Source organism: Protopterus annectens, chromosome 5.part0, assembly GCF_019279795.1.
Source record: "Protopterus annectens isolate FY-2018-M chromosome 5.part0, PAN1.0, whole genome shotgun sequence".
NCBI classification, from domain to species: domain Eukaryota; kingdom Metazoa; phylum Chordata; order Ceratodontiformes; family Protopteridae; genus Protopterus; species Protopterus annectens.
The window spans coordinates 1,772,020,999-1,772,046,637 of record NC_056735.1 but is presented as its reverse complement, the minus strand read 5'-3'; the positions used below and the strand labels follow the sequence as shown (position 1 = coordinate 1,772,046,637).

At 39.5% G+C, this 25,639-nt stretch overlaps 1 protein-coding gene across 2 annotated transcripts in view; it reads right to left on the bottom strand.

Moving 5' to 3' along the window:
• Positions 1-25,639, bottom strand: part of DSCAM (DS cell adhesion molecule) — a 3,720,739-nt gene that overhangs the window by 893,739 nt on the left and 2,801,361 nt on the right. For both annotated transcript variants that reach the window (XM_044071570.1, XM_044071571.1), the window contains one exon: positions 12,700-12,846. In XM_044071570.1, the coding sequence (XP_043927505.1) occupies positions 12,700-12,846 (147 nt within the window). The remainder of the gene's footprint in view (positions 1-12,699; positions 12,847-25,639) is intronic.

Below are 25,639 nucleotides of genomic sequence, written 5' to 3'. Positions count from 1 at the left end.
GGTACTGTCCTGTAATTGCCCGCTTGGCTACAAATTCTAAATCCTGCTTTAAGGAAGGTCGCTATACTTGGTGCGAATGCACGGACAGGCTCAACTCCTCAGTCCCACTACAAACATAAAGCTTGACCAAGGTACTGTCCTGTAATTCCCCGCTTGGCTACAAATTATAAATCCTGCTTTAAGGAAGCTATACTTGGTGTGAACGCACGGACAGGCTCAACTCCTCAGTCCCACTACAAACATAAAGCTTGACCAAGGTTAATAATTATCTGTAATAAAGTAGAAATAAATCCTATATTTATCTCAGTTAAAGCAAGCATACTGGGTTCTAAACACAGCAGTAAACCACACAATCCTAGCCAAATAAATCAACTCCCTTTGATAATACCAGCAAAAATTGTAACCTGCATGTACAATAGAGAGAGGGAATAGTCTGATGCTTAGTGAACCATATTGGTGAAAAAAGGTTCCTTTACTCACATACTTTATTCACTTAACTCACTCTATTCACTGGCCCTCGAAAGTCTGAGGCAGGTTTAAAGTCTGAGGCAGGTTTAGCCTGGTCTAGGAGTCTCCTGCCTTATACCTCCTCCCTCCCTCCTCTGACGTAGGCAAGCTTATTTATCCCCCTGAAGATTCCGCCATTTTTTAATACTGCTGTGTTCCTGAACCTAGTCGGCTGCTCAAAAAACAGGGTATGTAATTGCTGTTAGTTGACATGTCTATTTCTGTAAATATCTCTTAGTGACTGCTAGAGGAGATTATACTGTTGGTTAGCTGCTAGAGCCTTTGATTTCTTTTCACTGAGAAAGCAGTAAATTAGACTCCCTCATATGGTATTCTCTGGGTGACAGCGTGTTGTAAGGACGTGAACGCCAATAACCTGTAAGGTGTAAAAGTCCCTGGGAAAAGACTATTCCTTTGTTCACATGTGTTTAAATTCTCATTAGCAACAGAGCAAATATTCCTGTGAATATATTCTTGGCTAAACTGCTAGGGTCTGTATTTCTTAAAACTGGCTTAACTGTTATAAGGGCATGTTTGAGCAGTGATACACAGCTAAAACGCACCATTTAAGTGCGCTCAGTTGTCGTTCATTGTTCAATTAAATTACTGCGAATATTCCTATCTGTGGGCTAAACTTACTAAAATTACTTGACTAGCTGCCTGTTGATAAATGTTAATAGAATTGAGGTATAATGTGGAGGGCAAACTTCTGTGCTGACTTGCTTAACAATTGAGTAGCAGTATTCTTGTATATAAGGGACACTGTTATCACATTCTAGCTGCTATTGAACTAACTACTGAAACACTCTCTGTAGAAATACTATGCTGTAACTTGTTAGCTATTTAACTGTATGATAAATTTAAACTGTACTAATGTGATAGTAGCTCTCTAAAATAAGACTGTGTTACTGTATTGTATCTCCACTCAGGTACTGTCCTGTAATTCCCTGCTTGGCTACAAATTCTAAATCCTGCTTTAAGGAAGGTCGCTATACCTGGTGCGAACGCATGGACAGGCTCAACTCCTCAGTCTTACTACAAACATAAAACTTGACCAAGGAACTGTCCTGTAATTCCCCGCTTGGCTACAAATTCTAATTCCTGCTTTAAGGAAGGTCGCTATACTTGGTGCGAACGCACGGACAGGCTCAACTCCTCAGTCCCACTACAAACATAAAGCTTGACCAAGGTTAATAATTATCTGTAATAAAGTAGAAATAAATCCTATATTTATCTCAGTTAAAGAAAGCATACTGGGTTCTAAACACAGCAGTAAACCACACAATCCTAGCCAAATAAATCAACTCCCTTTGATAATACCTGCATAAATTGTAACCTGCATGTACAATAGAGAGAGGGAATAGTCTGATGCTTAGTGAACCATATTGGTGAAAAAAGATTCCTTTACTCACATACTTTATTCACTTAACTCACTCTATTCACTGGACCTCGAAAGCCTGAGGCAGGTTTAAAGTCTGAGGCAGGTTTAGCCCCGCTTCACTTCACCCTTGCTTCGCTCGGGCTCGCTCCGTGCCCCACCCTGCCCCCATATCCCACCCACCCCCACCACTCCCACATTTATAGCTATAAAGCCACACCCCCACTACCTTCCCAACCATTCATAGCTACCTCCTGATCATCTCCCTCCCCCTTCCACCACTTTAAAAATTAACCACTAACACTCCTCACCCTTAGGCAAAGAACACCATCCCACCCGCTATGTCAAAGGCAACCCTTAAAATTATCCCCCTCATCCTGCCACTCATAATTATACCATACGTCCTAACTAGCTATAAAGATCAGCTATTCTTAGGCTTCCACTATCCTAAACATCAAAACAGTACCCCCTCACCTCTGCTTATTGCTGAACTCTCCCCTTTCAATACATCCTCTAAAACAACAAATTCCAACAACCTGTATCTTTAATAAATTGTACCTAAAAAACCCCAAAATCCAAACATGGTCTAAAACTATTAATTAAACTCTTGAGACTATTAGCTTACCTGAGAAAAAATATTACTAAAGACGGCGACATCCACCCTAACCCAGGCCCATCCTCTACTTCAGACTCTACCAGCCCACCATTCTCCCACAGGTCATCCAACTCCCTTCTAATTTGCCACCTAAACATAAGAAGTATAAGCAACAAGGTGCATAACCTACATGCCGTGTTAGCAACCTACCTCCCTGACATAATGTGTCTATCAGAAACATGGCTTAAACCTGCAACCAAAGATAATGAGATCCTGCCACCCGGGTACAACATACTCAGGGTTGATTGCATAAAGAAAAGGGGAGGTGGGATATCTGTCCTATACAAAAGCACACTTAACATCATAATTAATCCCATTCAACCACCCCAGGTATCCAATGCTGAATTATTAGCTCTAAAACTACAACTAAACAATCAAAAAAGCATAAATCTAATTGAGATCTATATCCCCCCTGGGAACAATTCAGAAACAATGGAGAACATTCTTAACTGGATAGCTAACAACTACCCTCAAGAAACTATTGTTCTAGGCGATGTTAACATTGACTGGAACCAATGTTCTTCACAGTCCAACCCCATCTTTATAAACCTCCATGGATTCTCACAGATCATATCCTCCACCACCAGAACAGGAAATTCTAACCAAAAAGAGAGTATTCTTGATTGGATACTCACCAATAGTCACCCCCATAAGTATATGTCTGGGACTCTCCCCAACGATCTTAGTGATCACCTGGTCGCATACATAATGAAAGACAAAACCATCAGGGCTAGACTGCCCATTTATAGGTCCATCAGAAACGAGAAAAATTTTGAGCCTACAAAATTTCAAATGGGACTCAAATCCTGTAACTGGTCAAAGCTAAAGTACCTTCCCCTAGACAAGGCAGTGACTCTCTTTAATGACACATTTCTTAACATACTTGACTCTCAGGCTCCAAAACGGTCAATCAGAACTAAAATACGAATAGCACCCTGGCTAACCACAGAGTCCAAATCCAAAATAACACTTAGAGATAAAGCATGGAACAAATGGCGCACTACCAAGTTACCCCTAGATCGCATTAAATTCCAACAACTAAGAAATGAGACTAAAAAAGCCATCACACTTGACAAAAAAAACTACTTTTGCCATCTGCAACATAAACACCAAAACAACTCTCAGAAGTTCTGGGCAGGTTTAAATAATCTTCTCCATCCAGGTAAATCCTCCACTCCTACCCCTGGGACATTATGTGGTAAAAGCCCAGAAGAAGTAGCAAATACCTTCAATACTTTCTTTACCGAGACTATTCAGTCCTTAGCCAACCAACTACCTCTCTCCTGCTCCACATTAAAAAATGTTATGCCCAAGTCACTACTCTCCTTTAACCTCAAGCCTGTCTCCACATCCTTTATCAGATCCCTACTGAAGAAGCAAAAGCCAACTACCCTTTCTGCAGATCTACTCCCAGCTGAATATCTGCAAATAGCTGCAGATGTCATAGCCTATCCTATCTCGATCCTAATCAATAGAACTATAACAGAGGCCACAATCCCCTCAATATGGAAAGTATCCTATGTTATACCACTCCATAAAGGTAGCTCATCCACAGAACTATCGAACTATAGGCCAATAGCCATACTGTCACCACTTGCCAAAATCATGGAAAAGTGTGTGCACAAACAACTAATGTACTATCTCACCCAGAATAAACTACTGACCAACTCTCAACATGGATTTAGACCTCATCACAGCACGACCACTGCCCTCCTCTCTTTTACCGATAAAATCAACTATAACAAGAACAACAAAAAAATATCCTCAGCTCTCTTTCTGGACCTGTCGAAAGCCTTCGAAATGGTGAACCACCAGCTACTTCTCCACACTCTGAAAACCCTGTACCTTGACAACACAGCTCTCGACTGGTTTCATGCCTACCTCTCTGGTAGACAACAAGCAGCACTGTGGCAGAATAAGCTCTCTTGCCTGTTACCAAATACCATAGGAGTTCCTCAAGGCTCCATATTAGGACCTCTTCTCTTTTCAGTCTTTATAAATGACCTCCATACAGTTATCCCTGAAGCCACCTGTATTCAGTATGGAGATGACTCAACTCTAATATGTTCCAATGACTCTCTAGCAAACCTACTAGCTACAACCCAGCTCAGTTTTACCACAGTCGAAAACTGGCTCTCAGATCATCATCTGATCTTAAATCCAAACAAAACCAAGCTACTTCTCTTCTACCCAACGAATAAATCCCCTCCTACACATTTTACTATACAATCCAACAATGGTACCATCATCTTCCCAGACCCCTACACAAAGCTACTAGGAGTTATCATTGACAATAAACTTAGATTCGATATGCATATCACCCAAACCATTAAGTCCGTAAACAAGAAACTTGGGTCCTTATACAGGATAAAAACCTTCCTAACCCCAATGGCCAAAGCGGCCACTGCCCGCTCACACCTTCTCTCTACCCTTCTATATGCCTCTCCCGTGCTTACTAACCTTAACAAATCTGACCTGAACAAACTCTCATGTTGTTATAATCATATTGCCAGATTTGTAACTGGCTTGCCCTATAGAACACACCACTGCTTTAACCTGAAAAAACTTGGCTGGATAGAACTCCCAAACCTTCTCCAGCTGAACCAACTCATAGAAGCATTTAAAATTCTTAAATAACCTGATAACACCCCTGCACTGAAAAATATAATAATTCCTTACACCAATCTAAGCTGCCTTCGCTCATCAAACAGACTCCTTGTCCAAACATTCAAATCCCACAACTTAGGCGGTGACGCTCTGTTCGCCAATGCCATTGGAAAAATATGGAACTCCCTCCCCAACAACCTCATGCTTATTACTTCCCCAGCTCAATTCAAAAAGAGTCTAAAACTCCATTTTAAGTCACATTGGCTTTGTCCATGCTCAAACCTAGACTAGCTCCTCTTCGTTAAACCAAGGCCATACTAATTTCTCAGGCCCAAAAGGAAAACCTAGGGTGGGGATATGTAACCCAAAACATGTACATTGTATATTAGCCAAACTCTAATCTATAATCTGTCTTAATTATTTCGCTAGCATGTTTTTAAAGATCTGTATAATGAACTGTCGTATGTTGTGTTTGTTAGAGCAAGGTAGTTTGTGGTAGAATGTAGTATGTAAATTGCTTTTTATTCATTTCTATCTTAAACTCTAATATGTAACTATCTGTCATTGAGAATATGTTGGAGCTTTTCTCCCCGGGCCTCCGCTGAAAATGGACATGTATCCAATCGGACTATCCTGGTCAACAAATGTAAAATAATAAAATAGTAATAATAAATAAATATATATATATATATATATATATATATATATATATATATATATATATATATATATATGTATATGTGTGTGTGTATATATACAAGTAAATAAATATAGATAGATATGCATGCATATATCTATCTATATGTATATCTATATGTATCTATGTCCATATATATATATATATATATATATATATATATATATATATATTTATATATGGATCCCTATCAAAGATTATCGAGTTTTCAGAAACTTAAAATTCATATGGTCGAGACCATATGATCGAGTTTCTGAAAACTCAAAGGTTTTGAATGGAGGTCACTGTACAGTGCAGAACAAGAAATTTACCCTTTTCCTCACTGTAGCGCAATCTCAGAGTTGGCACATTTAATTTGCAGGGGATATGGGGGCTGCAGAAGGCTTAATCCCTTGTAAAAATGTAAAAATAAAGTTAGAGTTTTGTGCTTTTTTCATTTGGATGTTTTGAGTTTTTGGAAAGTTGATCATATGGTTTCGACCGTATGAATTTCAAGTTTCTGAAAACTCCATCATTAGATAGGGATCCACATATATATATATATATATATATATATATATATATATATATATATTCTCCCATAGACTGTAAGAATCAATAAAGACTGATGTATTCATTGTGGCTGCTATCAAACATCAGTTAATGATGCTTCTTATAACAAAATATACCAAATGCATTTTTACAGTGTTGCAGAAAGAGACAAGTTCTTAGAAATCTAGAAATTTCTTAAAAAGCTCATTGTTTATAGATATGATTTAGCATCAACAAGAGTGCATCTCCAAGTTGGGCTAACCTTTAGTTTAGTCTCTTTAAGACCTTAATGTTTAGAAATAATCTCCTTTTTAAGCTTAGAGATATACACCTTTCTTGATGTTTTATGATTATTCCTTGTTAACACTATTGGGTGTGGTAAGTGGTTAGGTGCATATAGGAGTTACCGGATGTGGATCCCTTAGTTTATGGTTACATATGATATAGAAGACTATAAAATTGAATACTCCTCATTTGAATCTGTTGCCTCTCACCAATATACAATCATGTCAAACATTTCATGAAGTGTCATCAGCTCTATTTACAATTGAAGATGTATGTTCAAACATACAAGCTAAAAAAGAATGAGCGTTGTTATGAATAAAAAAATATACATAACCTTCATACAGACAAACTACCACTGCAAACAAACAGGCCCAGATGCAGAAGACTTGTATCTGGAGTATGTGATAGCTACTAGCTACACTATTTTAGGCTGAAAACACTAAAGAAATGTTTACCACAGTAGAAAAACAGAAGTGAGACACTAAATAAATCTTTTAACAGCAGCAAAGAGCAAGGAGACTCTAAAGAATGCTTTTAACTTTAGACAATTCAGTTATCTAACACACTCTTTTGGCGGGAAAATCAGAACAAACAAACAGATGCTTTACAAACAGAAAAAAAATCCAGTAAATACATTACAAACAGTGAAAATAGCAGAAAGCTTTGCAAACAGTGAAAATAGTAACAAAAAATGATTTAACAGGCCCAGTAAAGAAGACAATTGCAGTACAACAGTGCAGATTTATTTATAGTAATATAATACTGTAAAGACGTAGGCAGCAGGCAATACAAAGTGCTTTAAATGGTAATAAGCAATAAATATTAAAAATATTCAAGAAAACAGGCAACTTATGTTTTTTTAGAAAGCTCAAACACCTCTAGTTATCTGGTATGTCAGCACAGAATTGTGGTTGGTAGCACTTTTCAGTTCAGCTCAGTATGAACAAGCAGAAACCTGTTCAAATGTGTTCACTCCTAGCAGTAGACCAACCAACCTTTACCAGCCAAGTACCAATCAGCACAGTCCTCTCACTAGACTGCAGAAGGGCCCTTTCCAATCCATGATGGCCTGGAAAATGTGCTCACAACAAACAGCCACTACAAATAGGCCCACATGCAGCAAACCTGTATCTGGACTATGCAGTAGCTACTAACTACAATATTTTAGGCTGAAAACACTAAATAAATGTTTACCACAGCAGAAAAACAGCAATGAGATACTAAGTAAATGTTTGCACAGCAAAGAAAAGTGCAAGGAGACTCTAAGAAATGCTTTTAACTGCAAACAATTCAGTTATGTACACACACTCCTTGGGGGAAATCAAAATAAACCAACAGATGCTTTACAAACAGAGAAAATTTCCGGTAAATACTTTACAAAGAGTGAAAATATCAAAAAGCTTTGCAAACAGAGAAAACAGTAACCAAAAGTGATTTAACAGGCCCAGCAAGCAGGCAATTGCAGTACAACAGTGCAGATTCATGGGTGTATATTACGTTATCGAACTTCTAAAAGTTCAAATGTCATATCGTCAAAGCCATATGATCTAACCTTTAAAAGTTCGAAAAGCTAAAAAAAAAATAAACAGAAAAAACCTACCTGACCGTTTTAAGCAGGGGGAAAGCCCCCCTGCACTCCCCACACCACCCGCTCTTTAAATATACTAACTCAGAGATCGCACTACAGTGCAGGAAAGGGAAATCATCCCATTCTGCACTGTATGGAGATCTCCATTGAAATGTTTGGACTTTTAAAAGTTCGATCATATGGTGTCGACCATATGACGTTTGAACTTTTAAAAGTTCGATAATGTAATATACACCCCAGATTCATTTATAGTAATAAAATACAGAAAAGAAATAGGCAAGAGACAACAAAAATTGCAATAAATATTAAGAGTAAGCAATAAATAGTAAAAATAATCAAGAAAACAGACAACTTATGTTTTTTAGGAAGCTCAGAGGCCTCCAGTCGTCTGGTATCTCAGCACAGAGTTGTGACTGGTAGTCCTTCTCAGTTCAGCTCGGTATCATGGGTGTTATTTACATGAGATAGCATGCATACTACCACACATGCCAATTGTGTGACCATGCAGGGCACTACTGTGCTGTGGGGCTCACTACACTATGTCCTATGGACAAGACACTATCATAGTAAACCAAGCGACTTCCACCTCAGGATGGGGGAGTGGATATCAACCAATCAGTCCCATCCTCTCCTGCTTAACCCATCATGCAGTCATTTGGGTAGTTTAATATAGAGTGTCAGGTTAATGACAAATATATCACCAGACAGTAATTCTATCACACCAGTCACATCAATGACATTTGATGACCGTGTAATTGTTTCTTCTGTGAAAGTAGCCATGATGAACTATTGCACACTCCATTAGTGCTTCACATATGTTTGTATGTGTGTAGACTGTGTGTGTGTGTGTGTGTGTGTGTGTGTGTGTGTGTGTGTGTGTGTGTGTATGTGTTTGTACAAGCCTTCAGGACAGTGACCTACTGAAACATCAGAGGAAATGTGCTATAACATAACCTTGTTAATAAATAGCATTTCAAGCCTTTCATGTTAGAGCAGGGACTTTAGGCAACAGACATCTTGGCTAGGAATATCTGGGGCCTTTCTATTTACTTAATAGGTTTTGAAAGACACATCCTGAAGGGGCATTGTGCTAAATAATTGGTCTAATTAGAGGGATTTTCACCTGGATGATAAATCCTTAGATGTTAGTTGTGGTAAATAGAAGGACTTTCTGAACTGCTGCTATATGGTAGTTGAAGGAGCTGGAATTATCAAACCAGATTCCAACACTATTATTTTGAATGGGATAATGTCTGAACTTTACACTGAGAGAAAGTGATGTTTACCAGACATGACAATACTTCTTTGAGGCACTCCAGTCTAGAAAACTGTTGGTCTTATGTCTAGAAATAGATTCTCAGGAAATCAGGATGTGAAGTCAGCAGCCATCAACCAGGCACCACCAATGAAAATGGATAGACCACCAATGAGATCATACAAAAGGATCTAAGCTCCTGCCTCACATCACCATAATGCCATCTGACCAAATACAAGGTAGGAAAGCAGTGCTATTGTATTCTGAGGAGTGGATGAGATCTTTTAAGAAAAACTTTCCCTATGAGTCAGTCTTAGGCACTGAATGTAAGGAATCTGTATGGTATTTGTCTGAGTTGTTGACTGTTATGAGTTCTATGTTTCTACTGATGCATGAGATCTGTTGGCCAGTGCCTATTGGTGGGGATGGTTACAGAAGGCAGCACCCTAGTGAGGATAAGTGCCTACAGATTCTCTTCTTTCTTCTTCTCAGTGACTCCAGTTAGCTGCAGATGCTTACTTTCTTGCATATTCTCTAAGTCATCTTCCATACCTAAGAATGGTACACACTTTTAAAGCCTGTAGTTATTTCATTTTGCAGCAGAACCTTATTTACTTGTACTTTTATATTTTTAAGCACACAATGCATCTCAGTTTCAAGTGATGAAGTCTTTTCCTGCTGCTAAGTAAGCCATACTTAGAGCACAATAGTAACTTTTTGACCCTTTCAATGCATCCATCGTTTCTGCATCACTTTAGTCAACTTCTTGGCTTCCAACTTGTTCAGAATGAGGTTCTCCTCTTTGTCTTACTCAGCATTACAAGAAACAGCTTTTTCTTGTAACACTTGGATTCATTATTTTTCAAAACTATAACATTGTGAGAGAAAAGTCATAAAGAAAGAAGTTCCCTTGCTGAACTCCAAGCCATACCAAGCTTTGTCAACCTCCCACCCTCCTTCCAGTTCTATGTGGCACACATATGATTGATTACCACACTTCTGGTTAGCTATAAAATTCTGTAGATATCAAATGTAGAAAAAAAATTAACAGAATAGCTACACTTTCATCAGCAACAATCCATTGTGTTATATACTGCCAGGAGTATGGACTCTGCCTTTGTCATGACACATAATTTTGCTCTGTTTTCTTTTATGTTAGTCTCCATAACAACATATCCTGAGTAACTAGGAACTCCTTATATATACAAGACCATGGAAATTCTATCAGAAAATTAGTACTTATTTCCCTTCAATGAATATACTTTAAATGTATTTATTTATTGACATTTGGTGACCAGGAATGTCTGGCTGGTGTCAGGAACCCATTTTCAGAGGAGGCATAGGAGATAAGCTCCAGCAAATAGAAATACTTACACATTTATACAATTAAAATTTGATTTAATAAAAGCATTTATACATATATAAATCCAAACTGAGAATTGTAAGACATTATGCCAGCACATTTATGAAAGTAATTATTGTTATTATTGTCAAGTAGTGAATTAACATTTGTATCTGCACGTTGTCTACGTATCGTACTGTTATTTATAAATGTGCAGTTTTTCTCCCTGGGCCTCCTCTTAAAGGGGATATTTTGTTCAGTCGGACTTTCTCAGTAAACAAAAGTAAAATAAATAAATAAAAGTAGAAAAACACAGAAAATAAATATATGGAGGTAAAATTATTTTCATTTTAAAGATAATAAAATAGTGCCTAGAAGAAGAAAATAGAAATATCTAAATAATACTGGCTGTAAAAGTAGTAGGCAAAACTGAGGAAAGTTAAGGTGTGTAATATATTACGATATGAGATTTATTTTAGTGAATTGGCTGCTCTAATTGGCCCTAGGCGTGAGTGCATGCACGTGTGTGCGTTCCGTGAAAGGTCGGGTGCTGGGCTGGCAACTCGACACTGTAAAACTCCACTGCCAGTAATGAGTGGAGAGGTGATCCACTGTGGTGACCCTAACTGGGAAAAGCCAAAAGAAGAAAAAGAAGAATAATTATAATTTCTATGTGACATACTTAGATTATGCCTTAATAGTCGATAGGGCAGAGAGCAATGGGAGATAGAGTGGGGTAAAACAGTTAGGGGGTGAAAGGAAGAAATAGGATAAGAAAGGAAGAGGAGAGAGAACGAAGTCAGGTAGTAAGAAGTTATGAGGAGTGAGTAAAATGGGGGAAGATGAGCAATAGGTGGGTAAGGTTACAGTGGAGATGGGTAGAAGCAGGAAGGTTAAAAGGGAAAGGAGTTTATCTGGGACCTCTAAGGAAGAAGCAAAAGCATAGTTACAAAGTATGGCATTGCTAGCACAGACATTGATATTACTAGCATTTTTGTTCTGACTGACATTAGCCTACATTATGATACATAATCATTCATATTGGAGTACTGAGCTCACATTATGTATGGAACTTAGATAATGTATAACAGCATAAGTAAACTACTTGTTTCATTCTATATGAGTGCCTATTTAGTAGGTCTTAGACCATCTATGTTCATACTTAAACAATTAAAGACAATTTAAAAATATCCTTATGTATTATAATTTTATAAACTGCCCTTGAAATGATGTAGGCTTTATGTTCAATTTAAGAAAGAAATCCCACATCTGATTCTACCTGACGACCTCATAGAAAACATCTCAGACTGAACAGATAAAGATACAGTATATTGCAGGAAAAAAGGTCCCAATTCTTTAATTAAAAATTACTACAGTTTACAATAACTTTAAATATTTTAGGAGTCCAGTAGAGCATGCCAGAAGGAATGTTTTTCACATAATGGATGTGGCCATACTACAACAAATATGTAGTTGTTCTTGAAATTTGGGATGTTCTACCTAAGAAGTTACATAATATTTTAACAGAATTTATTTTGATGCTGGCTAACTATTATCATACTGATTAACTATTCTGTAGATATCTGAGAAGAAAACTACCACACAGAGATATAAGCTTATTTCATCACATGACAGAGAAGATGTATATACCCAATATTGCCGGAATGACTACAGGAGGACAAACTTTTTAAGGTAAGCTGCTATTTAAGATGTTAGTAATCTACATTGAAGTATCTGGACAAATGTTCCCATATTAAAATTAAGCTTTAGAAATAATAAATGAATGTTAAAAATAATTTCATACTGTATCAGTCTTTATTAAAATCACTCTTTCTATGAACTTTTATTACATACCTCCATCTGGCAGATTTGCCCAATAAATTACTCGAAATCCAAGCAGAATACCATTTAGTGTTTCTTTAGAAGGTGTTGACCAACTCAAAGAGATTGTCTCTGGAGATTTAGCAGAAGCTTGGACATTTTCAGGTGGACGACTTGGCACTGAAATAAAAAAAATAATGTATTATCATTATTTTAGCATTAGATATGATTCAACAATCACAAAAGTCCTTCTGGTATCATTCTAACATTAGGCATAATTCAACAATGAAATGTATTAGGACCAGATAGCCACTCTGCCTTTTCACTCACCATTTACAAAGGTGACTATGGCTGTTAACGTTTCTCATTCCAAGCCTTGCACATGCCTGACATTAAAACTTCCATTTTGGTTCAAGTATTTGGTAAAAGGTAATAGTTAAGAATAGTGCAATAAGAGCATGGGTTTTCCAAACTTAGAGAATTATGTAATTGTGCACAGATAAGTAGGGTAATGATTGGCAAATCACTACGTCAGGAACTATGTAATTCATATTTTACATACCAGAGTAAAAAAAAAAAATTAAAAAGAAAGTGAAATACCCAGTACCCATAACTGGTGCATTGCCATCATACAATGCGTTATTTGTTTTTTAAATTGACTTATCTTTTTAAATAACTCCATTGTGTCATTTCTTTCCAAATCTTTTTACAGACAAAAGTTGGTAGGGAGCGTGCTGTGCAATAGTGTACATGTGTGCATCTACGATTACTGTGATGCATTTGCAATATTCCATGCATGAGCATCTAATGCTACACTGGAGGGGCAGGAGACAGAGAAAAACATTCAGCAGTCTTTTTAAGCATTTAAAACTTACTGTTTTAAAACTGGAGTAAGCATGCAGGTGTATTTAATTTGTATGTAACTTTATTTGCAGAGTATGACAACTTTTACAAAGAAATAAATGTTTGAAATATATTTCACTAATTAGCAGTGGTAAATACAATAATGGGGAGTGTTTCAGTTTCATTTCTGGCACCTACATTGACCTGTGTGTCAATGGGGCTACCAGACATATAGATGAGATATATCAGGTTCTGGCACCTACACTGACCTGTATGTCATTGGGGCTACCAGAGTTTTAGATGAGAAATACCAAGTTTTACCTTCCAGACAGAGTGTAGTACACTGCCGTGGGTGGCAAAAGATACTTCTATCTGCTTGATGGAGTGCAATGTACTTTTTGGGGAGACAGGGTGGTGTGGGGGGCAAAACCCCCCACTAATATTCATTTAATAGTTGTTTAAAACATGAAAATTCAACAAAAACTAAACATTTTAAATGAATACACAGCCCCTTAACTATATATATCAACTCCAGGGTCACACAACTTTGAGGAGGGGGGCAAATCCCTGTTAAGTGCCTTGAATACTGGTTGTTGACCAAATGAGCCATCGACCAAATGAGTTTTGACCATATGAACTGTCGACCATATCAGGTAGACCCCGTGTGTGTGTGTGTGTGTGTGTGTGTGTGTGTGTGTGTGTGTGTGTGTGTGTGTGTGTGTGTGTGTGTGTGTGTGTGTGTGTGTGTGTATATATATATATATATATATATATATATATATATATATATATATATATACACACATATATATATATATAAGCAATAACCGCTGAGTGGGTGTGGGTATATGAGGATTTATCCACAGTTGGATATGGTTTGATACCAGTGGTGAACACTGAATGATTAAACAAAGCCAGCTGTGGGTAAATCCTCAAATACTCACACCCATGAGTCAGTTATTGCAATTCTACAGTGACACTATTAAAAAAGGAAATTGCTTACCTTTCTTAATCAATGTCTTTGTATAACAGCACCATATTGTTCTTCTGCATTGTTTCCTGTCCGTCCATGTTTGTTGATGTACTGCTCATGTGAATGGGACTTATGTTTCCTTGCTTACAGGGTACATCAGTACGGTTCAACAACAGCAATAAAGAAAAAATAATCTCCTTTATTTTTTACTATAAAATATGGACAGTTCAGAGGTATGACAGTCTGCTGAGACAGTTCAGAAATACTATTGTTTTTGTTAGTTTTGCAGAATGTACCTGAGTTTTCTTGTGTTTAGTCTGCCCTCCATACATATCTCTTAACCTCTTAGCTCAAGAAATGTGGGCAAAACTTTAAATAACGGTGGCAAAGGCCACAAATTAGGGACTGATTGTAAATGTTACTCAAACTTAGAACGCTGCTAGAATAACACTATTTGTGTTAGTGTGCAATGTCTGAAGGATATGAAGTCTGATACTCAAATATGTTCATTATTTAGTCACTTAACTTTTCAGCAATTTGTCAGAAAACCACAGATTTTATGAGGAACAGGCTAGAACTATGAGGCCAAATATCTGTACATGCTGTGAAAATTTATATAGTTTAGCGGTATGGTTCCATAGCCTATATCAATAGAAAACAGTCTGGCCTCTCAAGGGTATTTTAGTGACCAGACTTTTTCTGTTGATATATGTTTGATTTACAATGGACATGCTGGTTAGGCTGCCAAATCAGCATGTTTGAATTTAAATAACAATGGCCCATCATTGTAGAAGTATCTATATTATATTTACAAGCAACAATAAAACTGTCTGAAAACATTTATTTTGGGCTTGTTGAGAAGTTCTGTTTTGAATTTTGATCTAAATTTCAAGTAAGAGTAAAGTTCTTATAGATGAAGAAAGATTCACATAGTTCAGGGGCTAGAAATAAACGTCTGTTACTAGTGAAATGCACCTTGTATATAAGGGATTGCAAAGCAGCTCTAGTGAGGGAATGCATTCTTAGGTTTTAAGAAGACATTTTTGCTGTGAGTCTTGCACCAAAAGGGGAGTATGTTTCAAGATGGAGGAGTCTGAAGACAAGTGAGCCAAGTGAAAGGTCTTCTTTTTCTCCACTGGTTGCCAATTGGCTGTACTGAGAGTGAGACAATTGTGTTCCTGTGAGGAAGTGTGTGTGTGACAAGATAACAGATTTTGTTTTTGATAGTCTGCAATGTGGCCATGTTCTTGCAAGAGGGAGCATCTAAGATGAAAAGGCCATATTCAAGCTTGTGTAAAAGTATAACAACTGCATTCAGGTACGATTCCTTTTATATATATATATATATATATATATATATATATATATATATATGTGTTTGATTCCAATGTCAAGGGCCTTCACTCTGTGAATTTTGTTATGTAAGTGGTCTTTAAATGTATGCCTTTTTACTATCTTTTAGTCAAGTTTATATTATCATGTACAAGTGTGATTGCAAGTATATTATTCACTCTATAGTCAAAATTTCAGTTCAAAACTACTGTAAAACATTTTTTGTATGTGGTTGTCTTATGTGTTATATTGCCTTTCAGCCCAGGTAGTGGCTGCAAAGGGTCCTATATTAGCCCACATCCCATTTAACAAACTTTATATAAATAAATAAATAAATACATTTGTAGTACTTGCTGTGGATTATGTTTGTATTATCCTGATATAAAAAAATCACTTTGCATCTATAAATATAGTTGAGAGTGTGAGGACTCACTACTGCCAACCAGCAATCGAGGAGCCTTAATCCTTACCACTGGCAACAGTGGGGGACATTTGCTGGGAGGATGACAAGTACACACACAGTCCCCAGGATTCACGAAGCCTCCGTGTAAGAGTTATAACTCTTACACGGAGGCTGCAGTTAAACGGAGTGATGTCAGCATGCTTTGCATATTCATGAGAGCATGCTGAATCACACCTAAGTCTAACACGGTCCATGTAAGACAGTAGGGGGCGTGTCCGTAGGCCGAGCCCTGCAAGCGGACACGCCCCCAGAAGTGTAAAAGTGCCCAAAGTAAACACCCACAACAGAGTCCACGGAAATGTGAATAAACACAACACAACACATGCCCCCACAGACTATAAACATAAAAGATATATATATAAACATGTTATATATTTTTTTTAAATTGTAAAGATGTTTAACCGTGAGTGCGCTCGTTTGCTGGCGTGCAGAAGCGCAGCTACAGTTAGCAGTCAGTGGGAAAGCATATAAGAACTAAATATGCAAAATAAGCCAGAAAGCAATAGCGTAGCGGTAGAGATGTTGGCTGAAGAGCAGGCATTCATGTTTTGAACCCCCACAACACCAATTTTTTTTTTTTCAAAATAAGCAGGAAACAAGTCCCTGACAAATATGTACACATAAAACCCCAATATATGTAAAATGTAATGAAATTGCCCATTTATATTGAAGAAATGTGAGGTAACAAAAGAATAAAAAATGTCAGATGTGCCCATAGATGAGCTACAGTTTAACAGGGTGAGTGCATCTGCCCGTAGATGAGCAGTGGTTTAACTGGTGCAAAATGAGTGCCCGTAGCTGAGCAGTGGTTTAACACGCTAAATCTATGTGCCCCTAACTGAGCTGAGCGTAATATGCGTGCCAATAGCCAAATGAGGCATAAACCAGTGTACCCCATTTGCGCTGAGCTGCGCACCGTGCAAACGAGCTAACTGACGGGCAACGTTGAGCAAGCCGTATCAAAACTGCCTTTACACAGACACACCCCTCAGCATGTCTAGACAGTCATGAAAAATAAAAAGCAGTGGCCAGGTTTGAACCCAGGATACTATACACCATAATCAAGGTACAGAACCACTAAGCCACAACAGCAGTACCTGTAAATGCAATAATAGCTAATATATAGGAATGAATACAAACTAGAGCATGACAATGCAGGTTTACTGAAGTTGATACAATTCCAAAATGGCCAATCACAGATATGTGCGGGAAAAACGGACTATATAAGCCCCATAGGTGGGAATACACAGCATAAACGATTGTAGAACAGACCTGCAGGCAGAATGTCAGGAGTAGGAGAGGGTAGTCGCTTTCGAGCACAGAGGTGGGGTGTTGAGGAGTCCAGGTACATGGCCTGGCTCCTAGTCCACAATCATGAGGCCCAACTCATGCAGGGCCAGGTCCTCTGGGGAGCATACAGGGCTGAGGCGTGGGACCGGTTGGCTCATGATCTCACCAGTGCCACAGGGATTCAAGGACTGGTGAGCAGGTCTGTCACCACCATGCAGACCTGAAGAGACGCAAGCAGGACCAACTGAACCTTTGGATCCAGGAGGCCCGGCAAACACCCAGTGCCCCACTACTGAGTAAGTAACATTTAATTATGTATGTAAAAAATTAAACTAGCTGATATTATGGAGATGTGTATTCCAATATTACTTCATTTATATTACAGCTGCAGGTGTCTGTTCTACGAAACGCAGAGCCTATGGTGATAGGCTGGTGCGGTTGCGCCACCAGGCAGGTCAGTAATCCACTACCTGTAACTGTAAAGAAATATAAAAGTATGACAGTCAGCAAAAGAGTGCAGTGTAGTCAGTAAGGAATAAAATCTGCATGTAACAGTGTGAAAGTGTATGCAAGTATTGCTTGATTACAAGAGTTTTCAGCCTGTAAGCTTAACCTAAACATGAAACTGTCCGACATATATTCTGAAATAAAAATGCCCTGCCTGTAAGAAAATAGTACACAACCTGCAGCAGGCTGAAAAGTATAGCTGCAGTAGATGATGAAATCACATGTGTGAAATATATCCCTGTGGAAATACTGAAACATGACAGAAGTGAGACTGCTGGAAAGGATTGTAATAACTACTGTTAAAACATGTCAATAAAGCCTAGAAGTACCATCCTGAATAGTAAAATGAAAGCAAGTGAGAGAGTGTGAGAAAGTGCCATGAATCCAGCAATACAGTAGTAATAACCCCTGAATAAAGTATACTGCAGTCAAGACAGAATGAAATGCATGTGAGATTCAAAACCTAACAGCAAAATCTGTTCAAAGTGTTGCTGTATCTGGAATGTGTATCCCAAAATCAGGATATGTTGCTCTCAGTCTGCAATATGCAGATAGGATGTTTGTCTGATATACCAAACATCCATACTTGTCTACAGCTATATAAAGCAAATGTAGCCCTGATGTAGCTGAACAAAGCTAGATATGAATGTGTATGAAGAACCATAAAATGTATATTGATGTTGCATTAACAGTCCTATCACCAAGTTGAAATAGTTATCATATAGGAAACTGTAGTTAGAACAGTAGTGTGTATATAACTGTAGCTATTAGAAATGTACAGCATATGTATTGTTATTCGAAGGTATTAATAGTACTTTCTTCACCCCACCCTATAACCACATATAACCCATTCCACGTGAAAACGGTATGTGCAATCACAATTAACACCCCTGGACGTTTGTCCTGTTGGGTCATATATATTTGCATGTCTGTTGATGCATCTGCCCTGTTCATACATCCACACCTGATGGCCTGTTGCCATCAATTAACCCTGCATGTTGTTGGACTGTGTATTTCTGTTCAAATTATGCATGTGTTATGCACGCTGTTCAATGGTGTGAATATCTGGGTGTTTGGTTAATGGGAATACTAATGCATGCTGTTACAACTAATTGTGAATGGTATTATATGTCACTAACCCAAACTGTCATGACATAATGCAAAACATAGTACAACAGGGAAGGCGGGTACCAGCGGACCCACCTCTCCCACCTCAGCTGGCGAGTGCACCTGGCACTAGTGCCGAGTCCGGACCCTCCTCCAGTGGCCCTGTGCCACCTGCGGGTGGAAGCGCTGCAGGGGATGGGGCTCGCCCCCCCTCTGCAAGTGTGGCCGGAGGAGATCCACCACTCACCCTCCATAGCGTCCGGACTGTGGTGCGTAGGGAGATTCGGGACTCTGTTCTCGAGCCCCTACGCCAGCTCGAGGCATGGGTGGCGCAACTAACAGGCATGCCTGTTGCCCCGCCTACACAGCCCCCAGCACAGCCCCATCCTGGGCAGTGAAGGAACAGTGGCAACTGCCTATGGGTGGGGATATCAGTTCCACTGTTGCCATCTGTGGGCTCATGGGCTCTGGATATCCAAACCTCCATCCCTGTCAATTGTGTAACCCCCCCACACGTGTCATACACCGCCCCTGTATGCGTCTTGTTTGTCTTGTCTGTTTACCTACCCAACCTACCTCCCCAGCTGTACCGACTACCTTCACCTGACATACCACTCTCACCTGAAAAAAAAAAAGGGCACTCTGTGCCCACAAAAAAATTACGCCCCATACATAGCTGCCCATTCCGCACACATGTCTACTGGACATGGAACCTATCAATTCCAATTGGCTGTACAACACGTATTATTGTTGTCCTGACACCTCTCTCAGGGGTGGAAGGTTTCAAATGTCACACCAAATTCCATACATATGCACAGCTGTTGCTGATGAAGAAATGGGCAGCTATGGGCCTTACCTACATCCCTCCTGCACATCCCAAGCTTGTTTCCCTACTGTCCTACCCTCTTTGTGACCCCTTTTTCACCACTTTCCTGTCTCCCCATTTTTCTTTTCTTTCAAAGAAAATAGCATGGGTGTGTGCAAGAGTAAGCACGTTTAAGCAGTTGTAAGCGGGTGTGCGCGGAGCTAACTGCCAGTGCGCATGCGTGAGCTCCGCGCAAACCAGCGCTAGCCCGGTTACAACTGCTTAAAAGTGCCTTAGTCACTTTGATTGACAGGTCCTGTACTCAGTTCAAAAGCAAAATAAAATCCCACTGTGAGTCCCGAACCCAGGACCTTGGCAACTGTAGTCTGCATGACTTACCACTAAGCCATGACACTTATACAAGAGCATTGTGCTAAAGTAAATATATCATGTAATAGTAGCAATGAATGTAAAGGGAATATAGATGTGTAGTACACAAAGCATGACATTTAGAATTACTATCAAAACTAGTGGATTTCCATAATAGTAGTGTGCGAACAGAAACAGCCATGCTAGTTGGAAGCTAGTAGGTAATAATGTCACTATAGCACCTTGCAAGACACACACATACTCACAGCAGGATAAGCACTGCCCATACCCCACAACCTCTTACAGGAACACATCTGGACCAAGTAATAAAATATGTGGAGCAAAGGCCCAAAACCAGGGACACATTACAAATAATGTTACAACAAACGCAGACAGTTCGGAAAGTAACAGGGTCTGCACTTTGTGGGATGTTTGGAAGGGTATGCAGTCTGGAACTTGAATGTTTGTCACCATATTCTGACTTGAGCCCAGAGTCACTTGCCAGAAAAAGGTGTGCATGAGATATTGACCAAAATATGAGGCAGAAATGTGGATAACCTGCAAATATCTGTACACATGACGGGTCCGACACCACTATATTTGAATAGTTAAGAGCCTAGACATAGCAACAGTGAATGACTTACAGGGATGCCCCACAGACCCCATGTGAAATGTACAAACAGTAGGCAGAAAGGTGTAACACATGCAATGGTAACTATGGAGTCCTGAAAGTATTCACCACTTGCATGGCAGAAAAAGTATAGTAATACATATGCTCATGCTAACCCACAGTCACAACTGCAGCATACCAGACATTTTAATGGGTGTACCCCACTGATATGTACCATTCCATGAGGCACATAACAGATGAACCTGAAAGTCTCTGGGGCCTGCTCAGCAGCATACTCAAATACCCTAATAGATGTCAAGGCCCACACCATGGCCAGACCACACTGCATGCTGTAACACCCTAGCAGATATAGCAAGCATTCCAAGGTGTGAATGTACATGGAAAATAGGAAAGCTACAGCAGCACACTACAGTCAAGACACCTAGCAGGCATACAAGTAGTGACTGTAAAGGGCAACTATTGAAGCCTTAGCAACAAAGTGCAAGCAAAAGTAAAAGGAAAGCACACACACACACACACACATTAACAGTATTAGTAGTTGTAGGTGTCAGTGTACATACACAGTTAGTACAGGAAACTGGAGAAATGAATGGAGGAATGTTAATCCACAACACACCTGGAAATATGAGAGAGATACCAACCTTTACACTCACAGAACATTGTCCACAGCATAACAGCATGGTCCCTGCCCTTAAAATCTGAAAGGGCTACGCCTATCTCACATACCTTTTTATAGCACTGTTCTGAAATCACAGTGAGAACTGCAATCAGTACACAACTGGCTGCATGCAATTATCAAATACTGGCTAACAATTGGTGCAGAGGCCATCACATGGGCATATGCAGATACCTACAAAAGTATGCTGTGCTCCATGTCCACACATGCAATACTTTCATTGCACCCTGAGAAGGACGTGAGAGACAGACAGAGAGAGAGAGAGAGAGAGAGAGAGACAGAGAGAGAGAGACAGAGACAGAGACAGAGAAAACTGCAATTAAGCAGACAGAAACAAATTGTTCAGCAACAGCTACCTGGAAGCTGACAACTGGGAAGTGGAGCAGCAGGACAGAGAACCAGACAGCAACACAAGCAGCTGTGACAAACACAGGTAATGTAAAGTAATACTATAAAGGTCTACATACTGTGAACCCTCCATATGTGTCATTGGTCTGTATCCATATGTATATGAAGATGTGTAAAGGGCAGGGGACATACAGCAACTATCAGTGAAGGCTGTACATACATTTGTATGTGAGAGCATCTATGTGCACATATCAATGTTGTTTGATTGTAGGTTGTAGTGCCATGTACAAAGTAGGTTTCACAGTTATGTATGTTTAGCAGTATGTTAGTGTGTGTATACAGTATGGTAGACAAATATGTTGATATACCTGTCTAACATATGGATACGTATGTATGTCAACATATGTATGTGTATATATATATATATATATATATATATATATATATATATATATATATATATATATATATATATATATATATATATATATATATGATATGCATACATACATAGAGAGAGAGATGTAGGAATACATAGACAGATGTAGATAGAATATTGTACAAACATATCTATGTAATGCACACATACAGATATAGATATATGTAGATACATATACATAGACAGAATGATCTGACTACCTACAGGTATGACTGTATATGACGACCTGCAACACAGCCTGTCCCACCCCCTCTGTCACTCACACCCCTATGTCCCCCCTCCACATCTATAGCAAAATATGTACATCAATATATATGTGTATATGTATACGGACACATATATATATATATATATATATATATATATATATATATATATATATATATATATATATATATATACATATATATATACATATATATATATATATATATATATATATATAGAGAGAGAGATAAATGTATATAACTTCTGAGTGAGGCACATGTGTACAGATGTATTGCAACAGGTGCCTGGTGACAAAGGCATGGAGTGAACACCAGTGTCAAAACCGGAGTACCATACCACATTCCAGATCACCTACACCAGTAACCACCAGAAATGTGATTGGCTGCCCACCACTGCATGTGTCAGGGGTGAACAGGGTCATAAATGTGTACAATAGTGGCCCCAATGATATTCACAGTGGCAAACTATCCCTGGAATACCTGCACATGGTATGTGTCAGCGGACATGGTGAGTCAGCTATGAACATGTAGGTCGGTGTACCCCTCCACACCACATAATGGATGCCATGGTATGGACCTCACATGACAGCTACAGATATGGAGAAGGACACAGTGACATGTACAACACTGTGACAATGCACTCAAACACATTACCAATGCACAGTGACTGACAACACCACAGAGTATACATATGCTACCCACATAGAGGTTACCACTCCCGGATTTACATATGTAAGTCACACCCATGACAGATGTCCAACAACCATAGTAACACCTCACACCATCCACAACCTAAATGTCTGCTGTGTGTCATCCGTGCCACTGCAATAGAATGCGCATGTGGAGGTAAGAGTTCCTACCCACAGATAAGGCATACCCTGCAAGAAACCACACAGTGTTAAGAAGCAAGACTCCCCATGAGTACATGTCACACATACCCCTGCTGAATGTTAGTCAGATAGGTAATATGCCATATGAGTCACCCTGTGTAACTGTGTGACAGCAGCAGGTACCATCACACAACATGTGTCACAATGGTCAGGGTAGCAGAACAGTACGCTGCTGTAGTCCCAGGGGCAATAGCATATTGTATAGTATTGTATTGTAATGTAATGTATTGTGTTGTATTGTATTGGTATGTTGAGGTGCCTCCTTCGTGGAGTGGAACCACTGCTGCTGTGCGCCAGTGTACAGGTACATATCCTGTAGTCAGGCTAGTGTTACATATCACTTATATATGTGTGTTTAGCTCCTGTCAGAGTTTATGTAGCATGCAACTGGGGATACCATCAGGTCCCATCCATGTTGTGTATTCTGCTGTCCTGCGGGTGTCTCTCACCTGGACATCTGTGATGACAGGGAAGTTACAGTCAGCTGGGATAACTATGCCTTATTTCGGGGGAGAGGGTGGGGTGACACCTGCACTGAACCTGTCTGCCACAATGTTGTCGATATCTGTGGTGTCAGTGAAATATTTGTTGTTGTGTACTACCTATGAGCATAGAGGATGGCTCCTGATCAGGTTGCTAACATAACTGAAGAAGGCCTTTTGGTTATCTGTAGTGTCACTCTTGATTTCCCTCTCAAAGTTGCCCATGTATTTAGTATGATGGAAAATAGATCCTTACTAGTGCTGCTCAGACATGCCCTCCCTTTATGGAATTATGCTCTGTTTTGCAGTAGCTTCCATCTTCTGTAATACAATCTGTCTATGGCTGGGGTCCACCAGACTGGATGCTGTCCCTTTGTGGAGAGTGTCTTGGTCATATATGGGATTGCATGATCCATGCATTCTCGGAGATGTCTGTAGAAAGCAATTGTGTAGGGGTCAGCATTGTGGGTTGTATCTGCCACTGGCCCAGTGGGCTGAAAGGATACCATATCACTGTTACAAAGTGTAAAGTTTGTATCTGTAATGTTATGCACTATAGTCGTTTGTGCTGGTGGTGGTGGTGGGATATGTATATCCAGGGCAATCAGTGTGTGGTCAGCTCACAGTAGTTGACGATGTAGGCCATACAGTACCTAGATACAAACCCCCAGAGTGAGGAGGTGCTCTTGACCTGAATCAGTGTTCTGACTGCTGGGGTTTGGTAGTATGTCGTATGGAGTCTGCCAGGTACTGTTGCACAGTTGCTGGCTGAGCACAGATACCTGGCCATCTACATGTGTATCCACCAATAGACAGACAGATGCTACATATGTGAGATATGTTGTATCATAACAGTCGAGTAGCATGTGTGCCAAATTCTGCTGACATATATTGCTGATACCAGGTTATTTTCTTTCTCAGGTACATGGTCCACCCGCGGAATCCCACCTACTCCACAGCTGAGGATGAGGAGATACACCAAAGCCTGGTGCGGGATTATACAATACTCTTTTCCTGCACCAGCCAGAATCAGCAGGAGAGGGCTGCACTGTGGCAAGACCTTGTCTGTCGGGTAAATGACATAGGCACGCATAATAGAACATATGAGCAGGTACGACATCACTGCAGTGATTTAATCAGACATGTCCGTCAGCGTGCGTCGGATATCCACAGGCAACAGGTCGCCACAGGTGGTGGGGTGGCTACACATCCCCCACTCACCAGACTGGAGGGACTACTCATGAGTGTAGTGGCTCCAGTCCGCCAGCAACAACAACAGCAGCAGACATGCATTACGATGGAGGCGGGAGCCACACAGCAGCAAGACAGTGAACGTGCAGGTAATATGCCATATGTATAGTTGACTGTTGTGTACACTGGTAGTTAATGCATGTGTGAGGTGTGTCCTTGGTTTGTAGCTGTCACCATAGTATTTGATGTGCAAGTGTGATATCCTCAATATTAGCTGCTGACCTGTGAAAGGCGACTGTTGTACTACTAACCTGTATCATACTCAGTAACAATGGCACAGTTGTGCCCACTGACATTAGTTTTTCACGTCTGCAGGACCCTCTGGTATAACAGCAATGTA